This window comes from Zootoca vivipara, chromosome 4, assembly GCF_965207765.1.
Source record: "Zootoca vivipara chromosome 4, rZooViv2.hap1.1, whole genome shotgun sequence".
NCBI lineage: Eukaryota > Metazoa > Chordata > Lepidosauria > Squamata > Lacertidae > Zootoca > Zootoca vivipara.
In genome coordinates, this window is record NC_142587.1 from 29,228,274 (window position 1) to 29,254,540 (window position 26,267).

General features: G+C 45.0%; 1 protein-coding gene across 4 annotated transcripts in view; it reads right to left on the reverse strand.

The window, feature by feature from the left end:
- The window catches only part of MAP4K4 (mitogen-activated protein kinase kinase kinase kinase 4), a 132,934-nt gene extending 129,535 nt beyond the window's left edge, over positions 1-3,399 (reverse strand). For all 4 annotated transcript variants that reach the window (XM_035116248.3, XM_035116247.3, XM_035116245.3 and 1 more), the window contains exons 1-2: positions 2,317-3,399; positions 1,657-1,722 (exon numbers count right to left, since the gene is read on the reverse strand). In XM_035116248.3, coding sequence (XP_034972139.1) covers positions 1,657-1,722; positions 2,317-2,373 — 123 coding nt within the window. In that variant the 5' untranslated portion in view covers positions 2,374-3,399. The remainder of the gene's footprint in view (positions 1-1,656; positions 1,723-2,316) is intronic.
- Between the last annotated feature and the right edge of the window lie 22,868 nt (positions 3,400-26,267).

The window sequence follows — 26,267 nt, forward strand, 5'->3', positions numbered from 1 at the left end:
GTCAGCCACCTTCTGTAAATATTATAGGACCCTGGAGTGATTACCTACTATTTTCATTCCACACTAGAATGGCACCCAAGCAAAAAATAAATAAATAGCACAACTATAATCAGCCAGCCTATAGTCAACTCATAAAATATTTTATTTAGCTCAAAGCATTGTCAAATTAATTGACTTATTTTCTACTCGTTTTATTTGCAAGAGATTCTGAATTCCCTTCTAGGGGTAGCAGGAAGAGGACACACCCAATGTGATATATAAGCTTCACAAGCAAATAAATTGCATTATGAAACAGTTTCAAAGGGTCAGCCATAAATCAGCCTCAAACTTAGACATGTTTTAAAGTCGTTTTAACATAGCATAGGACTAACTCCTTTTGTTTACAGCAAGATCAAAGCTACTTCATATCACTACCGCTCATCCAGCCAACAATCTTCTTACAAAATACAGCTTGTAGATCATTGTAAAACAAAAGAGAAATACCAAGGACACCACACATCAAAAGAAGGCCATTCCCATGTTGGAACCAACATGTAAACAAAGAATGGGGAAACTGTGGCCCTCTAGATGCATCCGTGGCCATTTATCACACTGGACTGGGGCTGAGTCCACCAGTATCTGTAGAGCCACAGGTCCACCATTACGGACATACAAAGACACAAACTCTACTTTTTTCACTGAATGTTCAGAAGATGAACATGACCCACGACTGGTCATGTACTGAAACTCTATTGTGATAAGGAGCCCTTTGGAGAAGTTGGAAGACAGGCTTTTTAGACTTGGGTGCATACCAAACAAGAAGCAAACCTCTTCCTATCTTTTCTTACAAACCTTCCTTAGGCTTGGCCACCCTTTACTCATGTAAAATGTACAATGAAAAACTTAGTCATATGGGTGACTAAACATTACACAGCCATGAAATCTCAATATTGGTTTCCTTTATATAACAGACTTTGGGGGGAGGGGGGCTGTTATCTTCCCTTCACACCTAGCCTTTGAAAACAGCAACATCTCTCAGTATCCTACAATTGTTTCCTCCGTGTGTGCACTTCTCCCCAAAATCATTTGCTCGTCAAACAGGTTATTCTATGAATTCTGATCTTCTGCTCTCCAGACATACAATAACATTCCCTGCTCTTTTTACCCTGATTCACCCCACCCCTTTGCATCCACACCCTCTTACAGAGTTAAAAGACACTGGAGGTAATGTGATGCCAGTCTCCACATCTTAACACGCCTTGGAAGGATCCATAACAAAGAAAGCTAGTGACATTCTCCCCACCAAAAAAGCTATCTGACTATTGTCAATAAAGGCAGGAACACCCCCAATTTCCCCACCATCACATATCAGCATACTGACAGGGCCGACTGAATAAACAAGACTGGGTGGTTGTGAAGGAGAAGACAAGATTTAAAAGCTTCTCAGATCCTAATTTTGGGGCAGCAACAAGCTAACTCAGTGGGTTCTTCAGACCCCAAAAGGTTCATTGAGGGAGGAAACAGCAGAGCTTGACAGCTGTGTCACAAAGCCACCAGAGATTTACTTCCCCTTAACTTTTGTTTGCAAAGCAGTGTGGCCAGCCAGCATCAAGGCTGTGCAAGAGAAAAATGTGCATGTATTTTTATTTTAAAGGAAATGAAATTCTTGACACAAACCTTATAAACTTGACCATACGTGCCATTTCCAACCACTTCCACCAGCTCAAAAATCCCAGCAGGGTCCTACACAATAGAGGTGTGGAGAAGGGAGGGGGGAAGATAAGAGAAAAAAAGAAGGGTTATATGGATAAGGAATCACCATCGGCGCACCCGCCCCCCCCCCCAAAACGCCAGTCTGGAAGGGATTGTTTGGCTGTACAGCTGTTGCGCCCTGATTTTCCACGCACATGCCAATACATGCAAACAAAGGAAAGCAGCCCAAGACTGAACTCATCTCTCTCTCTCTCCTCCCCATAAGCTCTAAGGAACAAAACGGGGCGATGACAAACCAGCCGGCCGGCCGGCGGGCCCCTCCTCAGCCGCAGCAAGCAACCGCGACCACCCCCCTTGCAAACCCCGGGGCTTCTTTTCCGCGGCAACGCAACCCCCCAACTCTCCTTCCCTCTCCACCCCGCTTTTCTTCCCCACCACCCCACCCCAATCCAGCTGCGAACAACAAAAGCCACGCCAGGGGAGACGTCTCCCGCTTTGTGTGGCCAGCGGGAGGCAGAGAAGACGAGCGAGCGGGGCGAGGGAACGAGGGGTCGCCTACCAGCGCCCCGCTTAGCCAGCCAGTCCCCCACCCACCCAAGCCAGCCAACCTCCAGCCGCACTCACCCGTAAGGAGGAGAGGTCTATCTCCCCCAGACTTTTCGCAGGAGAGTCGTTCGCCATTTTCCCCGTCGGTTCTATTAAATAATTTCTCTTTCTTTATATTAACAAAAGACGGCAAGCGCTCCTAGCACGCCAGGGTGAAGGAGAGGAGAAAGCGCCGCCCCTTCCTTCCTACCCCCCTCACCCAAAAACCCCAATCTCTCTCTTTCTCCTTCCCCCCGCTCCCTCTCTTCCTTCACTCCAGGATAAAACTCTTCTTCATTGGAGGAGGGATGGAGGGCGAGATGTGGGAGGAGGCAGCTCGGGTCCGCTTGGCTTTCCTTCCCAAGGAGGCTGGCGGAGGGGTTGTCGGTTCAATAGTGGCCGTCGTCGTCGTTTTATTTTATTTTTTTAAAAAAGGAGAGTCCCCCCTTTCAGCCTCTCCGTCGCTGGTGCGCGCGAAGGTCGGCTTTTTACGCCATGGTCGAGGAACCAGATGCGCCTCTCCTCGAGCGCGCGCGCGCTCCCTCCTCCTCAGCCAGCCACATCCAACATAGCGAGCCGGGAGCCGGCGGTGGGAAGGGAGGAAGGAAGGAAGGAAGGAAAGGAGGAGGAGGAGGAGGAGGGCAAGGAGGAGGAGGAGGAGCAGCAGCAGCAGCAGCCCCGCTTCCTCGAGCGAGCGCGCGCACACAGAAGGGCTGCCACCCACCCACCAACCCACCCAAAGGCGCACACGAACAATAAAAAAGCGCCACCCGGACGCAGTTGCTCCCTCTCCCTCTCTCCTCCTGCTGCCGCCGCCGGAACGCAAAAGAAAGGGCACCGGGCGCCCCGGCGGGGAGAGCTTCTTCCGTGAGGGTTGCAGGGAAGGAGACAAAGCGAGCCGAAAAGGTGTGGGAAAGGGATGCAAAAAAATAGACTCCGCGGAGCCCGAGGACGCCAAGCGGCTCCCCTTCTCTCCCTTTCACCCGACAGGAAAACCCAGCGGAAACGCAAGCGCGCACCAAAGCACTTCTGGGTAAATTAGGGAGGAACGGCTGCGAGGTGGAGGAGGAGGAGGGGGTGGCAATCGTCTGTTGCTCTCAGTCAAAGTCTGTCTGGGGCGGGGGGGGATCTTTGTTCGAGCGAATATATCAATATGCGAGATGGGGCGTGGCAGGGAACAATAGATTTGTTTTAAAGAAAAAGCTCCGCTCAAGTCAGGCTCCGAGCTGGGCCCTCGCTTCCCAGGAAAGAGCCAAAATATGTTTCCACACATCAGCCCTCCAGAACAATGCAAGCCTTTATGTATAGGGGAGGGGGGCAGGAGAATGGATGGACAAGGGGACACTCATGAATGGACAGTCACTGAGACACTTATCAGGACTGGAAGTGAAAGCTGAGAATTCTCAGTGGTGCATTTGCGCAGGAAAAGCAGAAATCTTGTGCTGTTCAATGGTAACGGCAAGTGGATGGGGTGCATTCCCATCTCTACTGCTAGATGGCCCTGACAGCGTTTGGGCCATGGCTTTAAACCAGTTATTGGTTTGATTCATCATAGGAAGATCCGAAGACTAAGTTATAACTCACTGGTGAAGATAGACTTCCCTGACAACCTGGTCTTCTGCTGTTTTCCTCCCATTAGTTGGAGATTGTACAGTAGTATGGTTTGGGCCTTGTAACATTAGGCACCACAAATGGCGGACAGCAAGTTGCATAATCATGCAAGCACACTCAGTACTTGAGACACTGAGGGCCCATTCTGCTTCTGAAGTGCCTCCCGTTCGCATAACAAATGCTTAACCAGGCATTGCCAGGTAAGGTTGATAAAGATCACTGTCTGAAAGAGAGATGCTCCAATCAAGTGTAGACAGTGTTGAGCCAAATGAACCAATGGTCTGACTACCCATAAGGCAACTTCACACTATAGGCATCTGCTTATTCTTAATGAAAATGAGGAGGGGGAGCAGGCTTGGGTGTCACATGACATCACTCATTGAATTAGATTGGGTTGAACTCATCGGTGACGCTAGAATGAGGCATACAAACCTTTGGCCTCTGTGCCACTGTTGGGCCACAACTCTCACTATCCTGGACCAAAAGGCCACACCAATTCGGACTGATGGGAGTTGGAGTCCCAAGAATGGGCCACAGGTTAACTACTCCTGTCTTTGTGTGTGATGAACACAGGGAGCAGCCTTATACCATATCAGGCTATTCAGCCATCTAGCCTAGTCTTATTTAGTCTTGACTTTCCTCACCCTGGTACCCAACGGAGGTTGTAAGTCTACAACTAAGTCCCATCATCCCTGACGTGTCAGTTATGCTGACTGGGAATTGTTGTCCAAAACATCTGGAGGGCACCAAGTTGGCAAAGGTGATCTAGCCTGACAGGCAGCAGCTATTCAGGCAGAGGGGCCTTTCCCAGAATTGCTTTCTGAAGCCTTTAAACTGAGATGCCCAGAGATTGGAGCTGTGGCTATGTATACACAAAAGCCATGCACTCTACCACTGCGCAATGGAATATTGTAACAAACACAGACTACCAAAATATCGTGGGCGTCGTATACAAAAGAAGTGCTGTACATTTCTGAGTTCTGCATACTCCTTGGTATGAGCCACCCTTACAGGTCAGTTTAAAGTGAACTCCGTACATCCCATGCGTGTGCATGCTTTCCCCATAGTCCACATGATGTTGTCTTCCCCCACGTAGCAGCCTGCACCTTCCTCTCATTTCATTTAGATTTTCCTGATCCTCAGATAAAGAAGGAAAGGGGGGAAATCCAACATAAAATTGCATGTTACCCAACTGTGGATGTGCTATACAGGTGTGGTAACTTTTCTGGGTACCATCTATCGCCACATCTCCTACTGCCATTGATGTGGCATTCATCAATGGGCTGCTAGTGGGATGACATAAACACGTTGGAAAGCTTGTGTCATCATAACGGTTTTTTACAAAAATAAAAGATGGTTGCATGCATAGGTAAACAAATACCTGTGTGCATGCCCACAATGACCTTCAGGTTTCTGGAACTGGGAGAGGGTGGGAAGTACTTACTGAGGGAAGAGGACAATATTACACATTGTGAACACCACCCACTAGTTCGGATGAAAAACATTGAGACTTGAGTGCTCATTTGTAGATGAATGTGTACAAAAGTGCACAGGGAAAAATCAGATCTCGTGTGGGCCCATTAATACTACAGTATGTACACAGCCTGTGTCAAGGATAAGGGGGAGTTTTACACTCAGTGAAACTGTATCCCCCCAGGGCAGCTCTTTACTTCTCACCATAGACATGAATGATGGCCATTTACTCATATGGGAGTAACTTAAGATACGCATTTGCAGGCACTTTAGTGCGGGGGGGGGGGCTAAGTCTCCATCCGATGACCCCTGACCTTCTAACTGTGTGAGCTCTGCTTCTTTGTCCCATCAGACTGTGGTGTACGAAACAGTAGTGCAACGTTTAATCTTTTTTATACTTAATCAGCTAAAATGGTGTCCTTCCAGTTTTTCAAGCAGCAGGTTGTTTTAAAAAATAAAATAAAAATAAAAACCCTTATTTTCAATGAAATTACTTAAACTGCAGATTAATTGGCTAGATAGCAGTTATAGATAACAGCCTGTTAGAATGTATACACAAAGTGATTTTTTTATATATAGAAACATCATAAAGTCACAAGCATTTGCTATCTTTCTTCAGAGGTGATCGCTTTGACTTAATACCAAGATACTGATTCACCAGTTACTGAAACAATTCTGATCTGCGCCAAGACAACCTTTACACACGCCCACACAGCATGAAAGCTGCTTCCCTGTGGTGTGTTCCTATGCTACTGGGGAGTGTGCATGAATACCGTGTTTCCCCCTTTTTAAGACACCGTCTTATAACTTTTTTTCCTCAAAAAAACACAGGGTGGCTTACTTTCGGTGGGATGTCTTATTTTTTAATTACTGGTACGGTTTTTACGGCTCAGGGCGCTGCTGTGCTCTCTTGAGTGCTCAGCACTGCAGCAGCCACCGGTTCCGGGCGGCAGGGCAGCAGGCGTCCTTGGCCAGGCCAGGCGGAGGCCACTGGCTCAGGCGCTCCCCCCGCCGCTGCAGGGTGCTCCAAGCTCCTTGGCTGGGCCAGGCAAGGAAGAAGCAGTGAGCCCAGCGGTGGTGGCAAGCGGTGGTGGCAAGCGGAGCACGGGGATGCAGCCAGCAAGGCGGGAGCGCGATCAGCTGTTAAGCAGAGCTCTTGGCCGCATGGAGTGACTCTGTGAGTGGAGGTGCCTGTGGGGGTTGGTTTCCATGGCGCGGAAGTATGGCTTATTTTGGGGGTATGTCTTATATTTCTCAAATGCTTAAAAACCCTGCCATGGCTTACTTTATGACTATGTATTAAAAAGGGGGAAACAGGGTATTGCACCATGGGGGAATGACTCCCATACCCAGGCTGTGTCCTAGTGAGTAAGAATGTGACAGGGCCCAGAGACCGTCCTCTGTTTCCCAGCGGCAGAAAGCAAAGGAAGATGTTTACGGAGCAACTTGTCTTGAAATGCAGGGGAAACGGGGTCAAGATTGGGCTGCAAATATGATTCGCAATAACGTGAAACCATATTGAGTTATTTTGAACAATCTGCATGCACGGTAATAAGTATCTATCAGGTTACAAGATGAGACCTGAATTAATTAAGAGGATCTATAACTTTTTAAAATAAGAAAACGAAATGCACACTGAAAAAAATGTGAGTTGCAATTACTGCAAGAGCCGTAGTTTTCCTAACAAAATTTTAAAAAATCCTTCTAGTAGCACCTTAGAGACCAACTAAGTTTGTCATGAGCTTTCGTGTGCATGCACACTTCTTCAGATACAGTGGAACCTCAGTTTATGAACACCTCGGTTTATGAATTTTCGGGTTTACGAACGCTGCGGACCCATCTGGAATGGATTAATTCGCTTTCCATTACTTTCAATGGGAAAGGTTGCTTCAGTTTATGAACGCTTCAGTTTATGAACAGACTTCCGGAACCAATTACACTCATGTTTCGGGTTAAGTACGCTTCAGGTTGAGAACTCTGCGGACCCTTCTGGAATAGATTAATCCACTTTACATTACTTTCAATGGGAAAGTTCGCTTCAGTTTATGAACGCTTCAGTTTAAGTACTCCGCGGACGGTCTGGAACAGATTAATCCACTTTCCATTACTTTCAATAGGAAAGTTCGCTTCAGTTTATGAATGTTTCAGTTTATGAACAGACTTCCGGAACCAATTGTGTTCATAAACCGAGGTACCACTGTACACTGAAACAGAAGTCACCAGACCCTTTTATATAGTGAGAGGGTGGGGAGGGGTATTCCTCAGAAGGGTGGTGGGAATGGGTGATTGGCTGATAGCTGTGGTAAACCTGTTGGCGACTGTAAACGACTGCAATTGTCTCTATTCAGACATTGGATTCTTATCTCATTATACATGATAAAGCTATTTTTAGCCATCTCACTCCTTGCTTTTTCATGTAAGACCGATTGCAGACTTAGTTGGTCTCCAAGGTGCTACTGGAAGGAATTTTTAAATTTTGTTTCGACTACGACAGACCAACATGGCTGCCTACCTGTAACTACCGTAGTGCGTGGTTTTCCTGATTATCCAAGCAAAAACATGCTTGAAAGAGTTCACAAATACCTTGCATTTTAGAACAGGAATCTGGAAACAACTTGGCTCAAGTTTTGCAAGAAGCCTATCCTCTCAAACAGAGCACACTTTTAAACCATTGATAACGTTAGCTGTTCTATAGTGTATAGAGCTGCAACCGTTTTCGCTGGCTAGCATCGAACAGCTTGATCCCACACAGAGTTAGATCTTCTTAAAACTATTGATTGCCATCTGTACAGGCATGCCAAAGTTTGCAAAGGGCTGGGTTACACCATGCACATGATTTAATAAGTGGATCTTTTCCTGGCATGTAGATTATGTGATGTGCAAAAGACTGCTAATTGGGGAATATAAAAGCAGTGCCAGTAAGAAAAGAACCCTAACTACTGCTTTTTCCACCCGTGGCATTCCACTAGTTTTAGAATTAATTTGTCAGCATGAAGCATTCCATTTTCAGCTTTCAGTATTAGTTTAAATACTTAAATCTCCTGAAAATGATTAGCTTAGACCTAAATTGTGCACCTCATAAATGAAATTAAAGTGTCACTGACATGTGTGGGATCTTTAGCCAGTTACACACACACACACACACACACACACACACACAGAGAGAGAGAGAGAGAGAGAGAGAGAGAGAGAGAGAGAGAGAGAGAGAGAGAGAGATGTCTGCAGTGATGTAGCAACACCAGCACTTAATATTGTTAAGACTTCAAAAGACAGTGTAGGAAGGCAAACCAGTAATCACATATAGGTGTTACAATGTTTCTCCAAGATCTTACCTTTGAAAAAGAAAGAAAGAAAAGCTTCTCTGTGTGTCTTAACTGGTTTAGCTGTGAAGAGAGAGAAAAAGCTTTCAAAACTTGAAACGAGTCCTAAGCAATAGAGACACATCCTCGGTTTCGGAGACTGCTGGAAACAAGATCTTCAAGGTGTGAAATCCTCCTTGTCTTTCAGTAGGAGTTCACAATCAGATGCTGATGACAATAACCCTAGCTTTCAACTGTTACAACTATTATCAAAGGCAACCATAAGAGAGTAGGTGGCACCATGTGACACCAAAAGCTGCTAAATCTTCTTTGGAGTGTCCCTTCAATATAGGTAGGTTAATTGTTCTCCTATGAAAAGAGCAATAGCCCTGTGCCTCAGGGGAAGGAGCCTATACCGTTTCCAGGCTCTCTAGTTTAATGCCGGTGTGGAATTTATAACACACTCTTTTATCAGCAAAACCACATTTCGATTATTATGAGTTTTGCTGTTCTTTAGTAACTAAGGCCCTCCAGATGTTTTGGGACTACAACTTCCATCATCCCTGACCACTGGTCCTACTAGCTAGGGATGATGGGAGTTGTAGTCCCAAAAAAAGCTGGAGACCCAAGTTTAGGAAACCCTAGTTTAGTGGATCTCCAAGATGCCAAGCCACTGCGTGCAGGGGAATAAGGCTACCCATTTCATTTGAGGTTTCCTCCACCACACCTGTTGGTAAGAGGATCAAGAACAAAAGGAAAGTTGAAAAAAGAGCTTGTTTGCACTAAGTATACAGTACTCACTTCTGTTTGACCCAGTTCTCCACATTTGTTTGGAGTGCTAGGACAACATACATGTGGTGTTCACGCTGTGAGTGCTATTATTTATGTAGCCAAAACAGCCAAACCGCCTGTGTACTAGAGGGAGGTATCAGGTGTCCCAGGGGATCCCAGCATTTTGTAGAAGTACAAAATGTATTTATGGGAAAACCTTCCTATGGGTGGGAACCCCCAAACCAACTGAGTGAGTATGGAACATGTTAAATGGCTAAAGAACGCTGGTTGACATGCGAGGTTGTAGGATGGAATACCTTGAAAAAGCACATGGCTGTGTAGAACAGTCGACATGAGTATTTCACAATGTTGTGGCTTCTTACAAATCCCACTTGCCTACTAACAGCTGGCTGTCAAGGTTCTGTTTTATATATGTTGGAAGTTGTCCAGAGTGGCCGGGGTAACCCAGTCAAATGGGTGGGGTTCAAATAATAAAGTTGTTGCAACCAAAAATGGAATTTATGGTAGAACTAACAGGTTAAGGGGCGGAGCTATGCTTAGAAGCACAACTTGATTCCCCCCCCCCAAGGTTCTAGGAGGCAAATTAAGTGGACTGGGGCTTAGTTGAAAGGGGGCAAAACCATCCTAAAGATCATTCAAGCACTGGAATCACCAGAGGCGGCTTCTTCTTCTTCTTCTTCTTCTTCTTCTTCTTCTTCTTCTTCTTCTATCACTCGTAGCCGAGTAAGATTGTCTTCCATAAACACAGTTTTAACAATGAGTCCGTAGGTTACTGTGGAGGCCAATTTAAAGCACTGGAATCACCAGAAGCAGAGAGGATCTCAATTGCTGTCCTCTCAACAGTATCTCCAACAAGACAATTTAGTTTCTCTTGTTTTGATGAATGGCTGCCATTCACTCCTGAGGAGTGATCAAGTGCAGCACTTTGGAATCATGTTGCTGCAGAGGGAGTGAAATCCTCCCCACCACACCTGACAATTAATGTGTATACTTGTTTGGAGCAGGCTCATGTGAAACATTGGTTTAAAACATGCAGCCTCACTTGTTGAGCAAATAGAAAGCGTGCTCATGCAAAATGCACAAGATGCAACTTCCATAGCATTTCAGGACCAAACTAGGCATCACATGGCAGACACATTAAAAAAAGAAGCCCCCACTGTTTTTGTTTTTATTTTAGTGACAAGGAGCTGCAGGAAGCTACAGGTTGAAGCACCTTTTCCCAAAGCAAACAACAAAAGCAATAAAAAATACCCCTCTTCAATTCTCTCTAGTTTGCAGTACTATGACACCATGTTATGTACCATATACGGTATGTTACTGGTCTAAATGATGCTGTACAGATGCATAGCACAGTACAGATCTGGGGGGTCTGCTGTATGCCACAAATTCTTCCAGTTGGCACATAATAACACTATTGAGATGAGATATCCCTGAAAACTGTTCGGCCTCAAATCAACTTCATGCAAATGGAATCAGTCCCAGAACCCAATTTAATATCCTAAATGAAGCGTCAGTGAGTGGGGGCCAGTCACACAGTTCCACAGTTCCAAAGATGAATGAATTCTACGATGACTTCAATACAAACTTTGTATGTAAACAAGTTCATCTGTGGATAAGCAGGATGTTTTCATTTTTCTTAGTGTCACTGTTTTAGCTGCACCTTCCTCTCATTTGGTTACAGAAATACAAGCATGGGAGAGATAAACCAAAAGCAAAATGAAGAGAATAGAGCACTTTTCAAACAGTTTTCAACCCAAATTTTCACTGCACTATTTTTTTTATTTCTTGCAGTCTCCTAACAGGCTACCTACCTGTACTACTAGTTACCTACCTGTAACTAGTCTCCTAACAGTTGTGATAAAACATCCTTTAATTCCTTATTAATATTTTTAAAGTCTAACACAGTCGTGCAATTAATAATGGTTGAGTTTTCTATTTCTCATTCACCAGTAAGCAACCGTGCAACGCTATACATGCCTACTCAGAAGTCTCCTTGAGTTTAACCTGTGTTACTTTCAGGTAAATGAGCACAGGATTGGAGCCTTAAGTGGCTTTCATTCAGAGAAGGATTTCTCTGTAAGTAGTTCTGGTGAAAGATACCTGCATGGTTATTAAATTCCTTTGTTGATAGCCATTTCTAGTAATTAATCTCTGCTTAAAGTATCCCTCTGACTCCATAAGTCCCACTGTGATACATCACTGCGCAAACCATGCATGGCCCCAAGACAATCAGTAAGAGGAAATGTCCCCTTTGGCTCAAGATAATGGAAGAATCTTCCCTAAACAATAGGGAAGCCCTACCTCTACTTTACCCTTTTGTTGTATGTATTATCTTGTTGTTTAGTCGTGTCTGATTCTTTGTGACCCATGGACCAGAGCACCCCAGGCATTATCTATTTCACCCAAGGTATTATCTACTTCAAGGCAATTAAATAGTCACCTGAAATATGGCCCCTAGTACACCACCCAGCCATGGAAAAATCTTTTAAATAAGCCTCCCACCAGGGCCAGGATTTCTGCTTGGGCAACAGGACTTCCCCCTCTCCTCTGCCATGTGCTCTCTACATCTGTTCCACAACTCTTCTTCCCTGTGAACAGGGAAGAAGAGAGTGAAAGTCCTATTGCACAAGAGCATGGTTCTTCTTCTGCCCCTCATTTTATCCTCTCAACCATCCTATGAACTAGTTAGAGATTCTAACTTTCCCAAAGTTGAGCTTCATAGCTAAGAAGAGATTTTCAGGCATACATGGTCAATATTGTTTTCATGTATAACTTGATTTCTCAGCTTGGATTTCACATTAAGTTTCCTTAATCTTGAAATCAGGTGAGCAAACTCTTATGTCAGGGATGTAAACAGAGCCGTCTGCTTGGCCACCTGTGACAACAGGATGCTGGACTAGATGGGCCTGATCCAGTAGGCTCAGTCTTGTGTTCTTCACCTCCACGGTCATCATCCACCCTCTCCATTGGTGCTCCTGAGGAGGGAAAATAAATCTGGCAGGAATGAGTCAGAGGTCTTGAACTCACAGTCACATCATCCCACCCCACCCCTCAGAAAATCCCTCCCCCCCCCCCCCCCCGTCCACAGGTAGCATTAACGATGGGGTGGAAGGATCAAAAGCTATGAAGGAATTTATTGACAGCTGCATGAGTTCTTATAGCTAAGAAGTGGAAGGGGGAAGGTGAATAAAAATGGAAGAATTGTATAAAGAGGTGTGGGATATAGCTATGAATGATAAATTAACATGTACTATTAAGGTAAGACGGGGTCACGAAGAGTCGGACACGACTAAACGACTAAACAACTAAACGACTAAACAACAACAACAACAACAACAACAACAACATCATTAAGGTAAGACAAGGAATATGTAGGAGAAATGATTCTGAGGAGAGATGGAAGGTATTTGTAGAATTTGTACTGTTAAAACAGAAAGAGGTCAAACCATCGCAAGAGGTGTTGAAATTTTTGGAGGTTGGATAGTTATAATCGAATGGTCTCGGGAGTGGGGTGCACATTTTTATTCTTATTTATTTATGATTATTACTTCGTCAAAATCAAAAAACAAAAGTACAAGAAGTCAGGAGCCAGTGTAGTGAATTTCCCTCCTACCAGAACCGATTGGGGAGAATTAGCAGGGGAAGTAAGAGAACTGACATTAACCTTAAAAATAATTTTTAAAAACCCTCTAAGTGGTTTACATAAAATATGGTATGGTGGTTCCTCTATCATGGAGTCTCCTCTACCCACCTTGGTAGGATTGCTTTGCCTGATCAGATCAGCTTTGCACACGGAGGGTTTAAGGATTCAAGTTGGCAGCCCCCTGATATAAGCTTCCTTTTTTTTACTTTTCGGCTGGCACGTACTCCCAAATGCTCAAAGAGGAGCAACCTGTGGTTTTGCGGAACTCTTTTGGCTGTCTTTCCTTCTGTCTGGCAGAACAGAGGGCAAGGATGGCAGATGGTGCCCGGCAAGGTTGTAACCGTTCACTTCAGACACTCGGAAGTGTGCCACCAGTCACCAAAGCAGCTACTTAAATGCTTCAGGTTGTTAAACAATGTTAAATGACCTGGCGGTGTAGTATTCTATGAAAAAGAAAGCTAAATTGGTTGCTCTTGCCTTTTTTTTAGGCAGGCATTTTATGCTTTCCCTGGGAGCCTTTATATGGTGGGCCCAATCCATACACAGATTAAATTAAGAATGCCTGGGTCTAAATCGATTTATAGTCCCAGTCCTGTTGATGGAGTTTGGCAGCTTTATCCTGAACATGTTTGCATGAAAGTAAGTCCCACTGACTTACTCGCTAGAAAATCGGCTTAGGGTTGGGCCCAAATGTATATTTCTTATTTAATTTGGATCTCTCCTTTTCTCTAAGAAACTCAAGGCAGCACTCACAGAGATATCTCACTTCTAAGCAGAAGAGATATGTGGTAAAAAAGACCCAGTGCTCCCATTTTAGTTTCCTAGTTGTGCAGGGATTTGAACCCTGATCTCCCTGTTCCAAGTCCCACACTATATCCATGCTCTTCTTTCCTTTTAATCCAGCTTTACAGGTACCGATGTGGTGGCCAGGAACAGAACCAGAACAACAACCCACAAAACTGTTGTGCAGTCATTCTTCCTTCTTCTTTGGCAATCACTCGTAGCTGAGTAAGATTGTCTTCCATAAAAACGGTTTCAACAAAGGGTCCGTAAGTGACTGTGGAGGCCAATTCTGGATCCACACATCCTTCCACAGTGGGGACATTGGTTTCCAGGCGGAGCCTTCCTCTTAGCACGTTTCTCCCTTGCCTCCTGAGATCAAGTTTCTTAAAAGCCCATGACACCTTTGGTAAAGGCTGTTCTCCAACTGGAGCGCTCGCAGGCCAGGGTTTCCCAGTTGTCAGTCCACCACATCTTATTCAGCAACTTATATTATGAATAGAAGTCCCGGAGTCATGTGCCTAGATATATGGGGAGGGGGGCAGGTTGGGGAGAGAGAGGCTTATCAAAGAAACAAATGCTTTCGAATTCCCTTGTTGCTGAGGAAAACAAGTGAGAAAAGTATTGTTGCAGGGCTTTTCTTCATATCATCAGTTCCAACTATGGATCTGCAAACTCCTTTTATACAGCACAGCTGTTGTTGTTTTTTTAAGGCTATGTATTTGTTGTTGTTGTTGTTTTTTAGGGACCCAGGTGGCACTGTGGTTAAACCACTGAGCCTAGGGCTTGCTGATCAGAAGGTCGGTGGTTGGAATCCCTGTGACGGGGTGAGCTCCCGTTGCTCGGTCCCAGCTCCTGCCAACCTAGCAGTTCGAAAGCACATCAAAAATGCAAGTAGATAAATAGGAACCGCTACAGCGGGAAGGTAAACGACGTTTCCATGTGCTGCTCTGGTTTGCCAGAAGCGGCTTTGTCATGCTGGCCACATGACCTGGAAGCTATACGCCGGCTCCCTCGGCCAATAATGCGAGATGAGCGTGCAACCCCAGAGTCGGTCACGACTGGACCTAATGGTCAGGGGTCCCTTTACCTTTACCTTATTGTTTTTTAAAATTCATAGAAGCTTTAGAAGTAATAATAATAATAATAAATTTATTTATACCCCACCCTCCCTATCCAAAACCGGGCTCAGGGTGGCTGACACCAGTAAAATTACAATAAGACATAAAAGAAAGAAAAACAATTAATTAATTAAAATACAGGTTAAAATACAGTTTAAATTTTAAAATGCAGCCTCATTTTAACGTAGGTTTGGAGGAAAGCACCGGTTTAAAATATGATGCAAATTTTTAATTGTTCTGCTCAATTTAGTCTAGTCCTCTGAAATATCATGGTGGTATAAACCCTCTGCCCTTTCCAGAATCTGGGTATAGATATTTAAGGATAGCATGCAAAGCTGTCAGACACGTATTGTAACCCCCCAAGCCAAATGCAGCCCACCTACCATACAGTCTTATTTTTTAACAGGGAGGGGAAAAAGCAACAGGTGGCCTGTTGAGACCCAGATGGTTGCAAAGGGCTTTGGAGTCTGGTGGAGAGATGGGTAGTCTGTCAACCTGTTTTTTGTGTTTGTGCAGCCAATCGGACTTCTCTGGCTTAGGAAACGTGACACAGTTAAGTTTACCACATGCAGAAAGGCCTCGTATTATGCCTGTTGCAACGTTGGCTACCTCTTCCCTCTTCCAATTATCAAAAGTTAGGGCACTGCCAGAATGGTGTCCGTATGCTGCTAATGCCAATTTGTGTGTACATCTTCCAGGCACTCTTCCATGCTGATGCATTATAAGTAATCCAAGCAAAACTCCCCAGACAGATACTAAGGTGCTTTCGTAGATGCTCAGACGTGGTTAATGGTGATTGATTGAATGGATCCAAGAGATAGCAGCCTCTTGCTTCTTAGTAACAGTGAAGATGACAATATGAGCAACAGACTCTGAAGGCATCCAAGGTCATATATAGAATAAATTCAAAGTAGTGTGTTTTTTTCTTTCAAATATATTTATTATTTTGTAACAAACAAAGACACAAAAGCAGACTAAATACAGAATACAAAAAATGCAAAATACAAAAAAACCATAAAAAAGAAAAAGAAAAATTCCAAAACTTCAACATACGGTATATCTATTCTAATATCGGTGACTTCCTCATATCCCTTCCAACTGTGTTACATTGTAAATCCTCTTTAGTAATTTCTAAATCTTGTTCTTATACCTTATTTACCATATAACTATTCTTTTTTCTAATCTTATCTTATATCATAACACAAAATCTCACACTTGCTGTTTATTTATAACTACACATCAATAAGAATATTTATCTAAACATTTTTTATTTCTACAACCTCCCTGTACCTCCTAAACTTCTATTAATTCTTTCCAATAATATGTTTATTTCTTAAATGCACTTTAAATTTTTTCCAATCTTCTTCCACCGCTTCTTCTCTCTGGTATCAGAGTCTCCCGGTTAGCTCTGCCAGTTCTATCATCTTCTTCTGCCATTCATATATTGTTGTTAATTCTCATTCTTCCAATTATTGGCTAAAAATATTCTTGCTGCTGTTGTGGCATACAGAAAAAATGTGACATCTTTCTTGGGTATTTCCTCTCTAACTATCCCAAGTAAGAAGGCTTCTGGTTTCTTAACAAAGGTGTTTTTCAACACTTTTTTCAATTCATTATAAATCTTTTCCCATAAGTCTCTTATTTGGGGGCAAGTCCACCACATATGGTAAAAGGTTCCTTCTTGTTTTTTACATTTCCAACATTTGTTATCATGCTTATGATCAAAGTAGTGTTAATTGTACGAATGCAATTTAGGTGCATAGTGTTCTTCTTCTTCTTGTTGTTGTTGTTGTTGTGTATATAGCAGCTGAAGGGGGGACCATGATGGGGAAGGGAGGTTTAACTATCTCCCTGCCATGGTTGAGGCAAAAAGTCCCTCTCCAGAACTTCTATTTGCATTTCAAGGGGCACTTCCTTTGGTGTCCCCTGAGTTTCTTAAGAAACATTCAAGTGGGGATTCATGTATCTCTAATGCAGCAAGATCCATCGGATCCAGGAGAGTCGATGTCAGGACCTAGCATCTTGGGGAGCTGCCTGGGCCCCATTACATCTTGGCAGGGCCCATCATTAATACTTTCCATGGGCACCCATTAAAAATATATCTGGCACATTACTCTGACTAATCTGGGTGGCTGGTCCACCATTTAAATTTCTCACTGTGCCCCTAAGTCAGTGTTTCTCAACCAGTGTGCCTCCAGATGTTTTGGGACTACAACTCCCATCATCCCTAGCTAGCAAGACCAGTGGTCAGGAATGATGGGAGTTGTAGTCCCAAAACATCTGGAGGCACACTGGTTGAGAAACACTGCCCTAAGTTATGCAACATGTAGGGAAGAAAATGCTGATGAGATTCAGCTAGTGCTGAGTCCCTGGCAACCCTGGCACTTTCATTTGGTAGGAGGTCTGAAGAGGAAGGCTGTGTTTCCCAAACTTGGGTCTCTAGCTGTTGTTGGACTACAACTCCCATCATCCAGAGCTAGCAGGAGCAGTGGTCATGGATGATGGGTTTTGTAGTCCAAAAAAACAGCTGGGGAGCCAAGTTTGGGGAGCCCTGATCTACACACAGAGAACACTGCAGGATCAGGGTTCTAAACCTGCACAGGGAGCCTCTGGGAGTGAAGAAGGCTCCATTCTTCAGTCTTTCCCCCACAAACACAAGGATGAAGCGGGGAAGGGAATGGTGCAGGGATCCCTTGGGCGCCCCCCACCCCCTCTTTTTTTAAAAAAAGGAAAAAGCTCTTACCTTCCCTGGAGGTGCTCGCGCCGGAAGGCCTCTGGGCTTCCCGGAGCCCTCCCGCCGGCAGCGGAGGCCAGATGGGTGCGCCATGGAGCCAGCAGGGAGAGCCTCCCTGGCACAGCATTAGGGCTTGGCGTGCCGGGCGGCGGAGCCTCACGACGGCCCCCCGCACCTCACAGCGGGGCTGTGCTGTGCCGGAGGCCGCCCGGTGGCTTCTCATGGGTTTGTCTGTCTCCCGTGGGGCCGGAGATGCCGGATTGAGTGGGGGAGGGGGCGCCGCTGTTCCGCGTGGCCTTCCTCCCTTCTCCCAACGGGCCGGGGTGCCTAGGCGGGCCCGGGCCGTGCCGGGGCCTTCCCGGCCGTCTCCCACAACTCCGGCACTTACTGGGTCCACGCGGCCTCCCCCCTTCCGTGGGTGGGCCGCAGGGCCCGGGTGGGTCCGGGCAGTGCCAGGAGGCCTCCCGGGCGTCTCCTTGCGCCAACAGGGCACTGCGTTCCTTCCCGCCAACAGGGTGCTGCGTTTCATTGGTGAGGGATGACCCTGGCGCTGCAGAGTGGAACAGGGTCCTAGTGCCCCTGTTCCCTGCTCTCCCCTGAGCGACACGGCTGGCGGGCGTGCAAGACTCAGAGGAGGGGAAAGGGAGGCTGCCGCGCAGCTCCTCCACTTGCTGGGGCGCCCCTCAGTGCCCAGGCACTCTGGCGCCCCGCGCCACTAGAGCCAATGGGCGAGCCGGCCCTGCTTGAACTCCAATAATGCCCCTTGTTTCTCTGGGTGGAGGATGCAGAAGATGTGGGTGTAGAAACCAGCTTACTCGACAAAGGGAATAGTTGCACACATGCCTCCTGCCCCTCAGAAGGTTGCCTGGAAGGGAATGAGGCTCTCAGGCAACTGGAAAATATTGGCTTTCCCTGTTTTAGACTACAGCTCCCATCATCCCTTGCCGCTGGCCAGGCTGCCTGAAGCTGATGGCCACTGCGATCCACACTGAGGGAACCACGCTGGGAAAGGCTGACTTAGACCTATGTAGGAGAGCATGGAGAAAATGGCTGATTCCCCTCTTGCATTTATCTAGGGTTGCCATATTCCCAAAAGTGAAAATCCGGACAAAGTTGTTGAGTGTTTGTTTGCTTGTTTGCCAAAGGTGTTCAGCTTTTTTGGTGTGGGGTGGAGTGGTTGTGCTTCTTTTGGGAACATCCCCAATCTCCACCCCAAAATTAAGTTTTGGGGTTTTTTGGGGATTCAGCAAAAAAACCATACCTGGATGGATGGCATTTTGGGGGGCAGCCCAATTCCCCAGATGCGTCTGAGAAAACGCAGCCCTAGTTTATCTTCCCCCTATGCCAGGCATGGGGGACCTGTGACCCTCCAGATACTGCAGTTGCCACCATTTCTGACCGTTGGCCATGCTTGCTGGGGCTGATGGGAGTTAATTCAGCAACTTCTGGAGGGCCTGCCTTTTTATTTCTGTTTCCTTCCCTGGCAAACATTTCCTTGCTGCCTTTGTAATCCCCCAATATGAATTCGTTATTGGCATTATTAGAAGCAGAAAGAAGTTCCCAAGGGTACTGCCTCTATTTGTGTTGCACTATTGACATCACATGACTACATTCTCAGCTTCTCTTCTTCCTTCTTTTTGATTCCCCCCCCCCAGTCAGTTGTGCAGTTTGGATTGGTCCGAACCAGGCGTATTTTCTCCTTTTTTAATCTAATAACCTAAAATAAAATAAAATTGTAGAACTGGGGTGGGTGGGTGTGTGAGAGAAAGCAACACATGTGACATTTATGAAATTAGGCTTTTATTGCCACAATGTCGTATCTGGGATTTTGGGCTTTGTTTTGCTTTTAAAATCCAATTAGTTTTAACTGTGGTTACTATACTGGTCCTAATCCAGTCCCAAGAGAACTATTGCATCAGATAAGAATGTGATGCAATTACCACAAAGAGTGCTTCTATAGGAAGCTTGACATCAATGGTCTCTCCCCGCTGCCCCCCCCTCCCAAGAGCCAAAACAGGAAGGCGATCTAGATTTGTGAGCGAACATGCACATTCTGAATCCCACTGATTTCAATGAGTGAAACACCTGCTTAATTCCCCCCCCCACTGAAATCAATGAGAATTTTAAACAAAATATTTTGGGCTGAATTGTGTTCATAGTGAACAGCACATTTCAGTGCTGCAAATTGAAACATTGTGCTAGTTTTCCTAATCCAATCCTAATTCATTACACATTGTGCTATGGGAAGGATGTTGGAGCCGGACCTGAGAGACCGGGGTTCGAATCCCCACTTGGTCATGAGGCACACAGGGTGACCTTGGGCCAGTCACTGCCTCTCAACCTGACCTATCTCTCACAGGGTTCTTGTGGGCATTGAGGAGAGGAAGACCCATATACACCACCCTGAGCTCCTTGCAGAAAAAGGTGAGATATAAATGAAAATAACAGCACAACTTCTTAATCTACATCAGGCATCCCCAAACTTTGGCCCTCCAGATGTTTTGGGCTACAATTCCCACCATCCCTGACCACTTGTCGTCTTAGCTAGGGATCATGGGAGTTGTAGGCCAAAACATCTGGAGGGCCGCAGTTTGGGGATGCCTGATCTACAGTGTTGTGGTTTCCTGTTCACTATGGGTACAACCCACAACATCTCATTGAATCCAGTGGAAATTATTTAAGTCGATGAATAACATGTTGGAATCAGACTAGACACATTTACAAGGAAGTAAGCCCCACTGAAGATAATGGGGCTGGCTTCCAAGTAAAAACGCATGGGATTTTGGCGGTGTTGCACTCTTTTTTCCGTTTGTGATCTTTCGTTTGTTTCGGTTTAGCCATGACCTGCTTTGAGTAAGTGTTTGAAAGTCAGAGACTTACACTTTAAAAATAAATAAACAAAACTGAATTTCAAGAACACCAGACCTGAGGTGTCAGCTTGGTTTTTTTTTTTGGACAGGTTCTAATAGCAAGCCAAAATATCCAATCATGGAGACAAATTGATAAGGAAACATTCACCTGCTTAATTTCCGATGGTCAGACTGCTGTTAAAAGAACAGAGAAACAGGTGGCACCCCTAAGCCTGGGGGGGGCGGTGTTCAGGTGTTGCGCTCCTGCCTTGAATTGGCAAGACTCATTTGGCAACAAGAAACCCAGCTTTAGTTTCATTGGTCGATTGTTGTGCAGTACTCTGCCAATAGTGATTCAGCAGAGGCGCCTTCTGTTTTCCATTTCAGCAGGTTTATGCCAGCCATCAAGAATACGCCTTTCCACAACAGCTACCTGATTTCTGATTTTAGCTTTTTGATTACAGTATACCGCAGGTTTTTGAAAAAATTACAATTATTATAGACTGCTCTGTTGTTGTTTTTTTAAAAAAACGAATTAGCAGCGAATAAATATTTTTAAATAAATAAATAAATAAATAGAAACGGGAATCTCTGATCCCAGAGACGATCATGAAAAAGACAGCCACCGTATGTCAGGAGCATAGCTGCCAAGTTTTCCCTTTTCTCGCGAGGAAGCCTATTCAGCATAAGGGAAAATCCCTGTAAAAAAGGGATAACTTGGCAGCTATGGTCAGGAGTCCAGGTTCCCAGGTTGATAACACAGTAAGCGTAGCTAATTAAAAAGGTGGATTTATTGCAAAAGCAAACAGATAGCTCCAGATGGCTCTAACAAAGCCTCCGGCACCAATACTCAAGATAACCCTTCTGAAGGCTCCTTCTGGTATCTACAGAAGATATTGAACTTTCGCTTCCTTACGTCTTCTTCTTTTTTTTTTTTGCTGCCTATCTTGCAGCCCTCCCATTCACTGAGTCCTCGGACTTAAGGGGTCAGCTCCCACCTCTTCCCCATCCTCTGAGAGGCTGTCTCTTAACTCTTTCCCACCTGTTTGTGCTTCCGGAGAGCTTTGACTGCATTCTAACCTGCTCTCCACTACTGTCTTATCAGCTTGCACGTAAAGGTTAGGAGGAAGCGGAGTATGCAGCTGTCAGCTCTCCCCTGTCTGACTAACATCAAAGCAGCCTCTCTGATCCTGGCTGCTTTCTGCAGTTGGCTGGAAAACGTCTCTTGGAGCTGGCTCATTCCTGACACAGTATTTGCTAACTGCTATAGTGGACCCCACCTCCTACCCCTTATCATTATTGCCAGTATGTTCCCTAGTACCTTTGCCTTTGTGTGGGAAACATTGAGTTAAATGGGGCTTTTTCACAGGTACTGATGTCTGTCTTGCAAGCTGTCATAGAATCGTAGAGTTGGGAGGGACTCCAAGGTTCTTCTAGTCCAGGCACCCCCAAACTTCGGCCCTCCAGATGTTTTGGACTACAATTCCCATCTTCCCTGACCACTGGTCCTGTTAGCTAGGGATCATGGGAGTTGTAGGCCAAAACATCTGGAGGGCCGCAGTTTGGGGATGCCTGTTCTACTCCAACCCCCTGCAATGCAGGAATCTCAGCTAAAGCATCCATGGCAGATGGCCACCCAAACTCTGCTGAAAAACCTCCAAGGAAGGAGAGTCCACAAGGAGAGCCCCGAGGGAGTCCGTTCCACGGTTGAACAGCTCTTGCCATCAGAAAGTTTTTCCTGGTTTCCATGGACAGAAAAATGATGTAAAAGTAATAAATTGAATCAAACGATCCATGAAGCGTAAGAGAGGAAATTCGGGTTTTTTATTCAGTATAAACTGGCATCTAGTTTAATTAGAGTATATGCACAACCAGTGGCAGACAGTGGGGGGGGGGGAGAGTCACCTGACCTCCCTCCAGCTGCTGTTGCATGCTGGGACTGAAAGGGAGAGGGGCAAGGCAGTGGGAAGTTTAGTGCAGTGCAAAGGAGCCAATCTGGTGTTCTTGCCTGTGTGTTTGCACCGCAGCGACCTCCCACCACCTTGTTCTTCCCCCTTTCTGCTCCAGTACGCAACAGAGATTCAGCCAGAGGAAGGTCGGGTGAGGGCCACAGCCCCGCCCTGCCACACCAACCACCACTGTGCACAACGTGTTGTGTTTATTATCACTCGGGGTTGCAGCCAAAAGTAGTCATACTCAGAGTAGACCCATTTGAATTAATGGCTATGACTAACTTGGGTCCATTAAGTTCACTCTGTGTCCTCTGCGTATGACTAATTCTGGATTCACTCTTTACTTTCTGCATGCTTGCTTTTTCTGAATGAACACAGAGGTGCACTTACAGAATGAACTCACCCTTCATTTCAAACTAACATGTTTCCATCATTTGAACCCCAGAAGCAAAACAAACCAGCAACCGTAATCCATGCGTGGGGAAATTAAACATATGTTAATTCCCATTTGTTACCTCTGTAGTTCGTACTAAAGATAGTAGGTTTTGTTCATGGGGGGGGGGAGAGCCCTGCCCTTTCAGAAAAAGAAAGCAGTGGGGGGGAGGGAGAGAGCTCAGTGACAGAAGAATATTAGAGAGAGAGAGAGAGAGAGAGAGAGAGAGAGAGAGAGAGAGAGAGAGAGAGAGAGAGAGAGAGAGAGGTTGTTGGGTATTTATTTGTGTGAGTATTTGTGGTTCGGCCAATGAAAAGCAAGTTGCATTAAGTTGGCAGGTTTCAATTGTGCCACCGCGCCTTGCTAAATGGCGATAGAGCCCTGCAGGGAGCTCCAGGATAATTACTCTCTGGGCTAAGAGTGACTAAGTAGACCCCACCCAAAAAACAAGGAAGGTGAGAGTAGCTCTGGGCCAGAGAAAGGGAGCGTTTGCAACAAGAGTCAAGTTTCATGATGAAAGCTAGTCAGAAATAATTGTAAGGTCAGATACTAGGTTCCCGTCTCATTTAATGTTTTGAATTTTTCAAGGGATATAACTGAGTTCCCAACATTCTTCTTTTTTTTAGGCTCTTAATGGCTCATTTCATTCATTCATTCATTCATTCTTCTTTATTTTAATGGATCCCACCTAGACTAATCTAAGCAGAAGTAAAGTGTGGGGGGAGGGCAGGATCCACCAAATTTATAAAACTGAACATTGTGTGCTGCCAACTTCACCTGCCAACTTCCTGCATATATTTCGTCCTGTTATTCATCAGTTTTGCAGAATGCTATTGAAGTAACTGAATAAATCATTTATTCTTCTACGCAGCAGAGCAAAAGAGTCTTCTATTCCTACCTACAGTGCTAGAGACTGATTCAGAACTAGTAGTTAGCTTGTTGACTGATCAGCACCGCAAGCTAATAGAAAACACAAGATGTTTCTGCAAACTCACATTGGTACGTATTTGAAAATACAAAGCATTCAAACAATGTTATTTCTCGAGGAATCAAGAGGAGGCAAACTAGTGGATTTACGAAAAAGTAAATTTTCTCTGTGGCATTTTGAAACATTTATTATATACTGTTGTATTTAATAAGTCAATAATAAATGTTACATGAGTTGTAAATAACATAATTAATTCTGTGCCATTTGTAGATTTCTGTTATTAAAAAAATAAAGCACCAACAGTATATAGGGAAAGGGAAAAGACTCTGGCTGAATATCTATGGTTAAGTCCAGACAAAGGCATCTATGGGTTTGGGAGCTCAACTTGCTTCAGGCCGAGGGAGCTGGTGTTTGTCCATAGACAGCTTTCCAGGTCATGTAGTCAGCATGACTAAAACGCTTCTGGCGCAACAGGACACCGTGAGGGAAACCAGAGCGTACAGAAATGCTGTTTATCTTTCCGCTGCAGCGGTACCTATTTATCTACTCACACTGGTATGCTTTCGGACTGCTAGGTTGGCAAAAGCCAAGACAAAGCAACAGGAGCTCACCATCGTCAAGCAGATTTGAACCGCCGACCTTCGCAAGCCCAAAACTGTGGTGTTTTAGACCACAGCGCCACCTGCATTTGTCTACGGTATAGTATACGAATAGGAATAAAAGCCAGCAGGCCCTGCCCACAAGTTCATAATCTTCTTCCTTAGCCTATATGTTTTGGGGTCAGAGAATTCCTTCTTGGGACACAATGTGGGGTTTGCTCATATGTTATCTTCTTAATATATTATGCTTGTGGTGTATTTTTGCCTCCATTTTGCCCACAACAAAGTGGTCGAAAAATGGTTTTGCCGCAGCCTCAGACCACATCTGATTAAACAATCACCAACATTTTAAATACAGTGGTACCTCAGTTTATGAACACAATTGGTTCCGGAAGTCTGTTCATAAACTGAAGCGTTCATAAACTGAAGCGAACTTTCCCATTGAAAGTAATGGAAAGTGGATTAATCTGTTCCAGACGGTCCGCGGAGTACTCAACCTGAAGCGTACTTAACCCGAAACATGGGTGTAATTGGTTCCGGAAGTCTGTTCATAAACTGAAGCGAACTTTCCCACTGAAAGTAATGGAAAGTGAATTAATCCGTTCCAGATGGGTCCGTGGCATTCGTAAACTGAAAATTCGTAAACCGAGGTGTTCATAAACCGAGGTTCCACTGTAATGGTGCATTACTCAACTATCATCTCAAGCCTGCAATCACATAATTCATAAATCTCCTAGACTTCTTTTCCTGACTCTTGATCATCTTGGTTGCCCTCCTCTGCATACGTTCCAACTTGTCACTATCCTTCTTAAATTGTGGCACCCATTATTCCTGGAGTGGTTTGACCAATGCAGAATGTTCATGAGCTAGAGCAGGCATCCCCAAACTGCAGCCCTCCAGATGTTTTGGCCTACAACTCCCATGATCCCTAGCTAAGAGGACCAGTGGTCAGGGATGATGGGAATTGTAGTCCAAAACATCTGGAGGGCCGTAGTTTGGGGATGCCTGAGCTAGAGCAATGAGCCCTTTCCACAAGGCGGACCTCTGCCTGCCTGCCTCTGAACAGCAAGCCTTCCCATGCTGCATTGCAAGACCCTTTGGGCGGCATCTCAATATTTCGGCAATGCATCGTGGTCAGGCCAGAAAGCTGCTGTTCAGAAGAAATAACCAAAGTGCTGCTCTGCGCATGGCTTTCTCTGCATACTCATCAGGCTCGTGACTAATATGTTTATGACTGCAGTGTCAGTCAACCGTACAAATGAGAAGTCTGAAAATGTCTTATTCACAGAATGAAAATGTGACCTTCTGCATCTTTTCTGATAACAAATTTTATTAACTTCCTTGGGGGGCATAGCCTTGGCAGGGTCTTCAGGGGTTGGAAACACTCAAGGGCATCCCAGGGCCTTTCCTATAATTTAATTTTGGATTTCATTTGTGTGTCGTCATACAAGGAAAGACATGAAAGCAATCCTCTACCTATTTGCTCCGTCAGAAGAAAATATGATCTGCCTTGGTGGTCATGTGACATTTCTTTTTTAAATTTTATTAAATGTTTAATTTTGTTACCATTATTACATTATATTACCGTAAAAACTCTTCGACCTATGTACATTATGCCCAGTGTTCTATCACTCAGTGAGTTGTTGTCAACTTCCTGTTACCATTGTTTCCCAGCTTTCTGTCTGGTAATGTCAAAAACCTAGGTAGGGAAATGATGTTCAACAGCACGATGTCACTTAATCAATGTTCAATTTACTGAGGTTGCAGCTATGACAA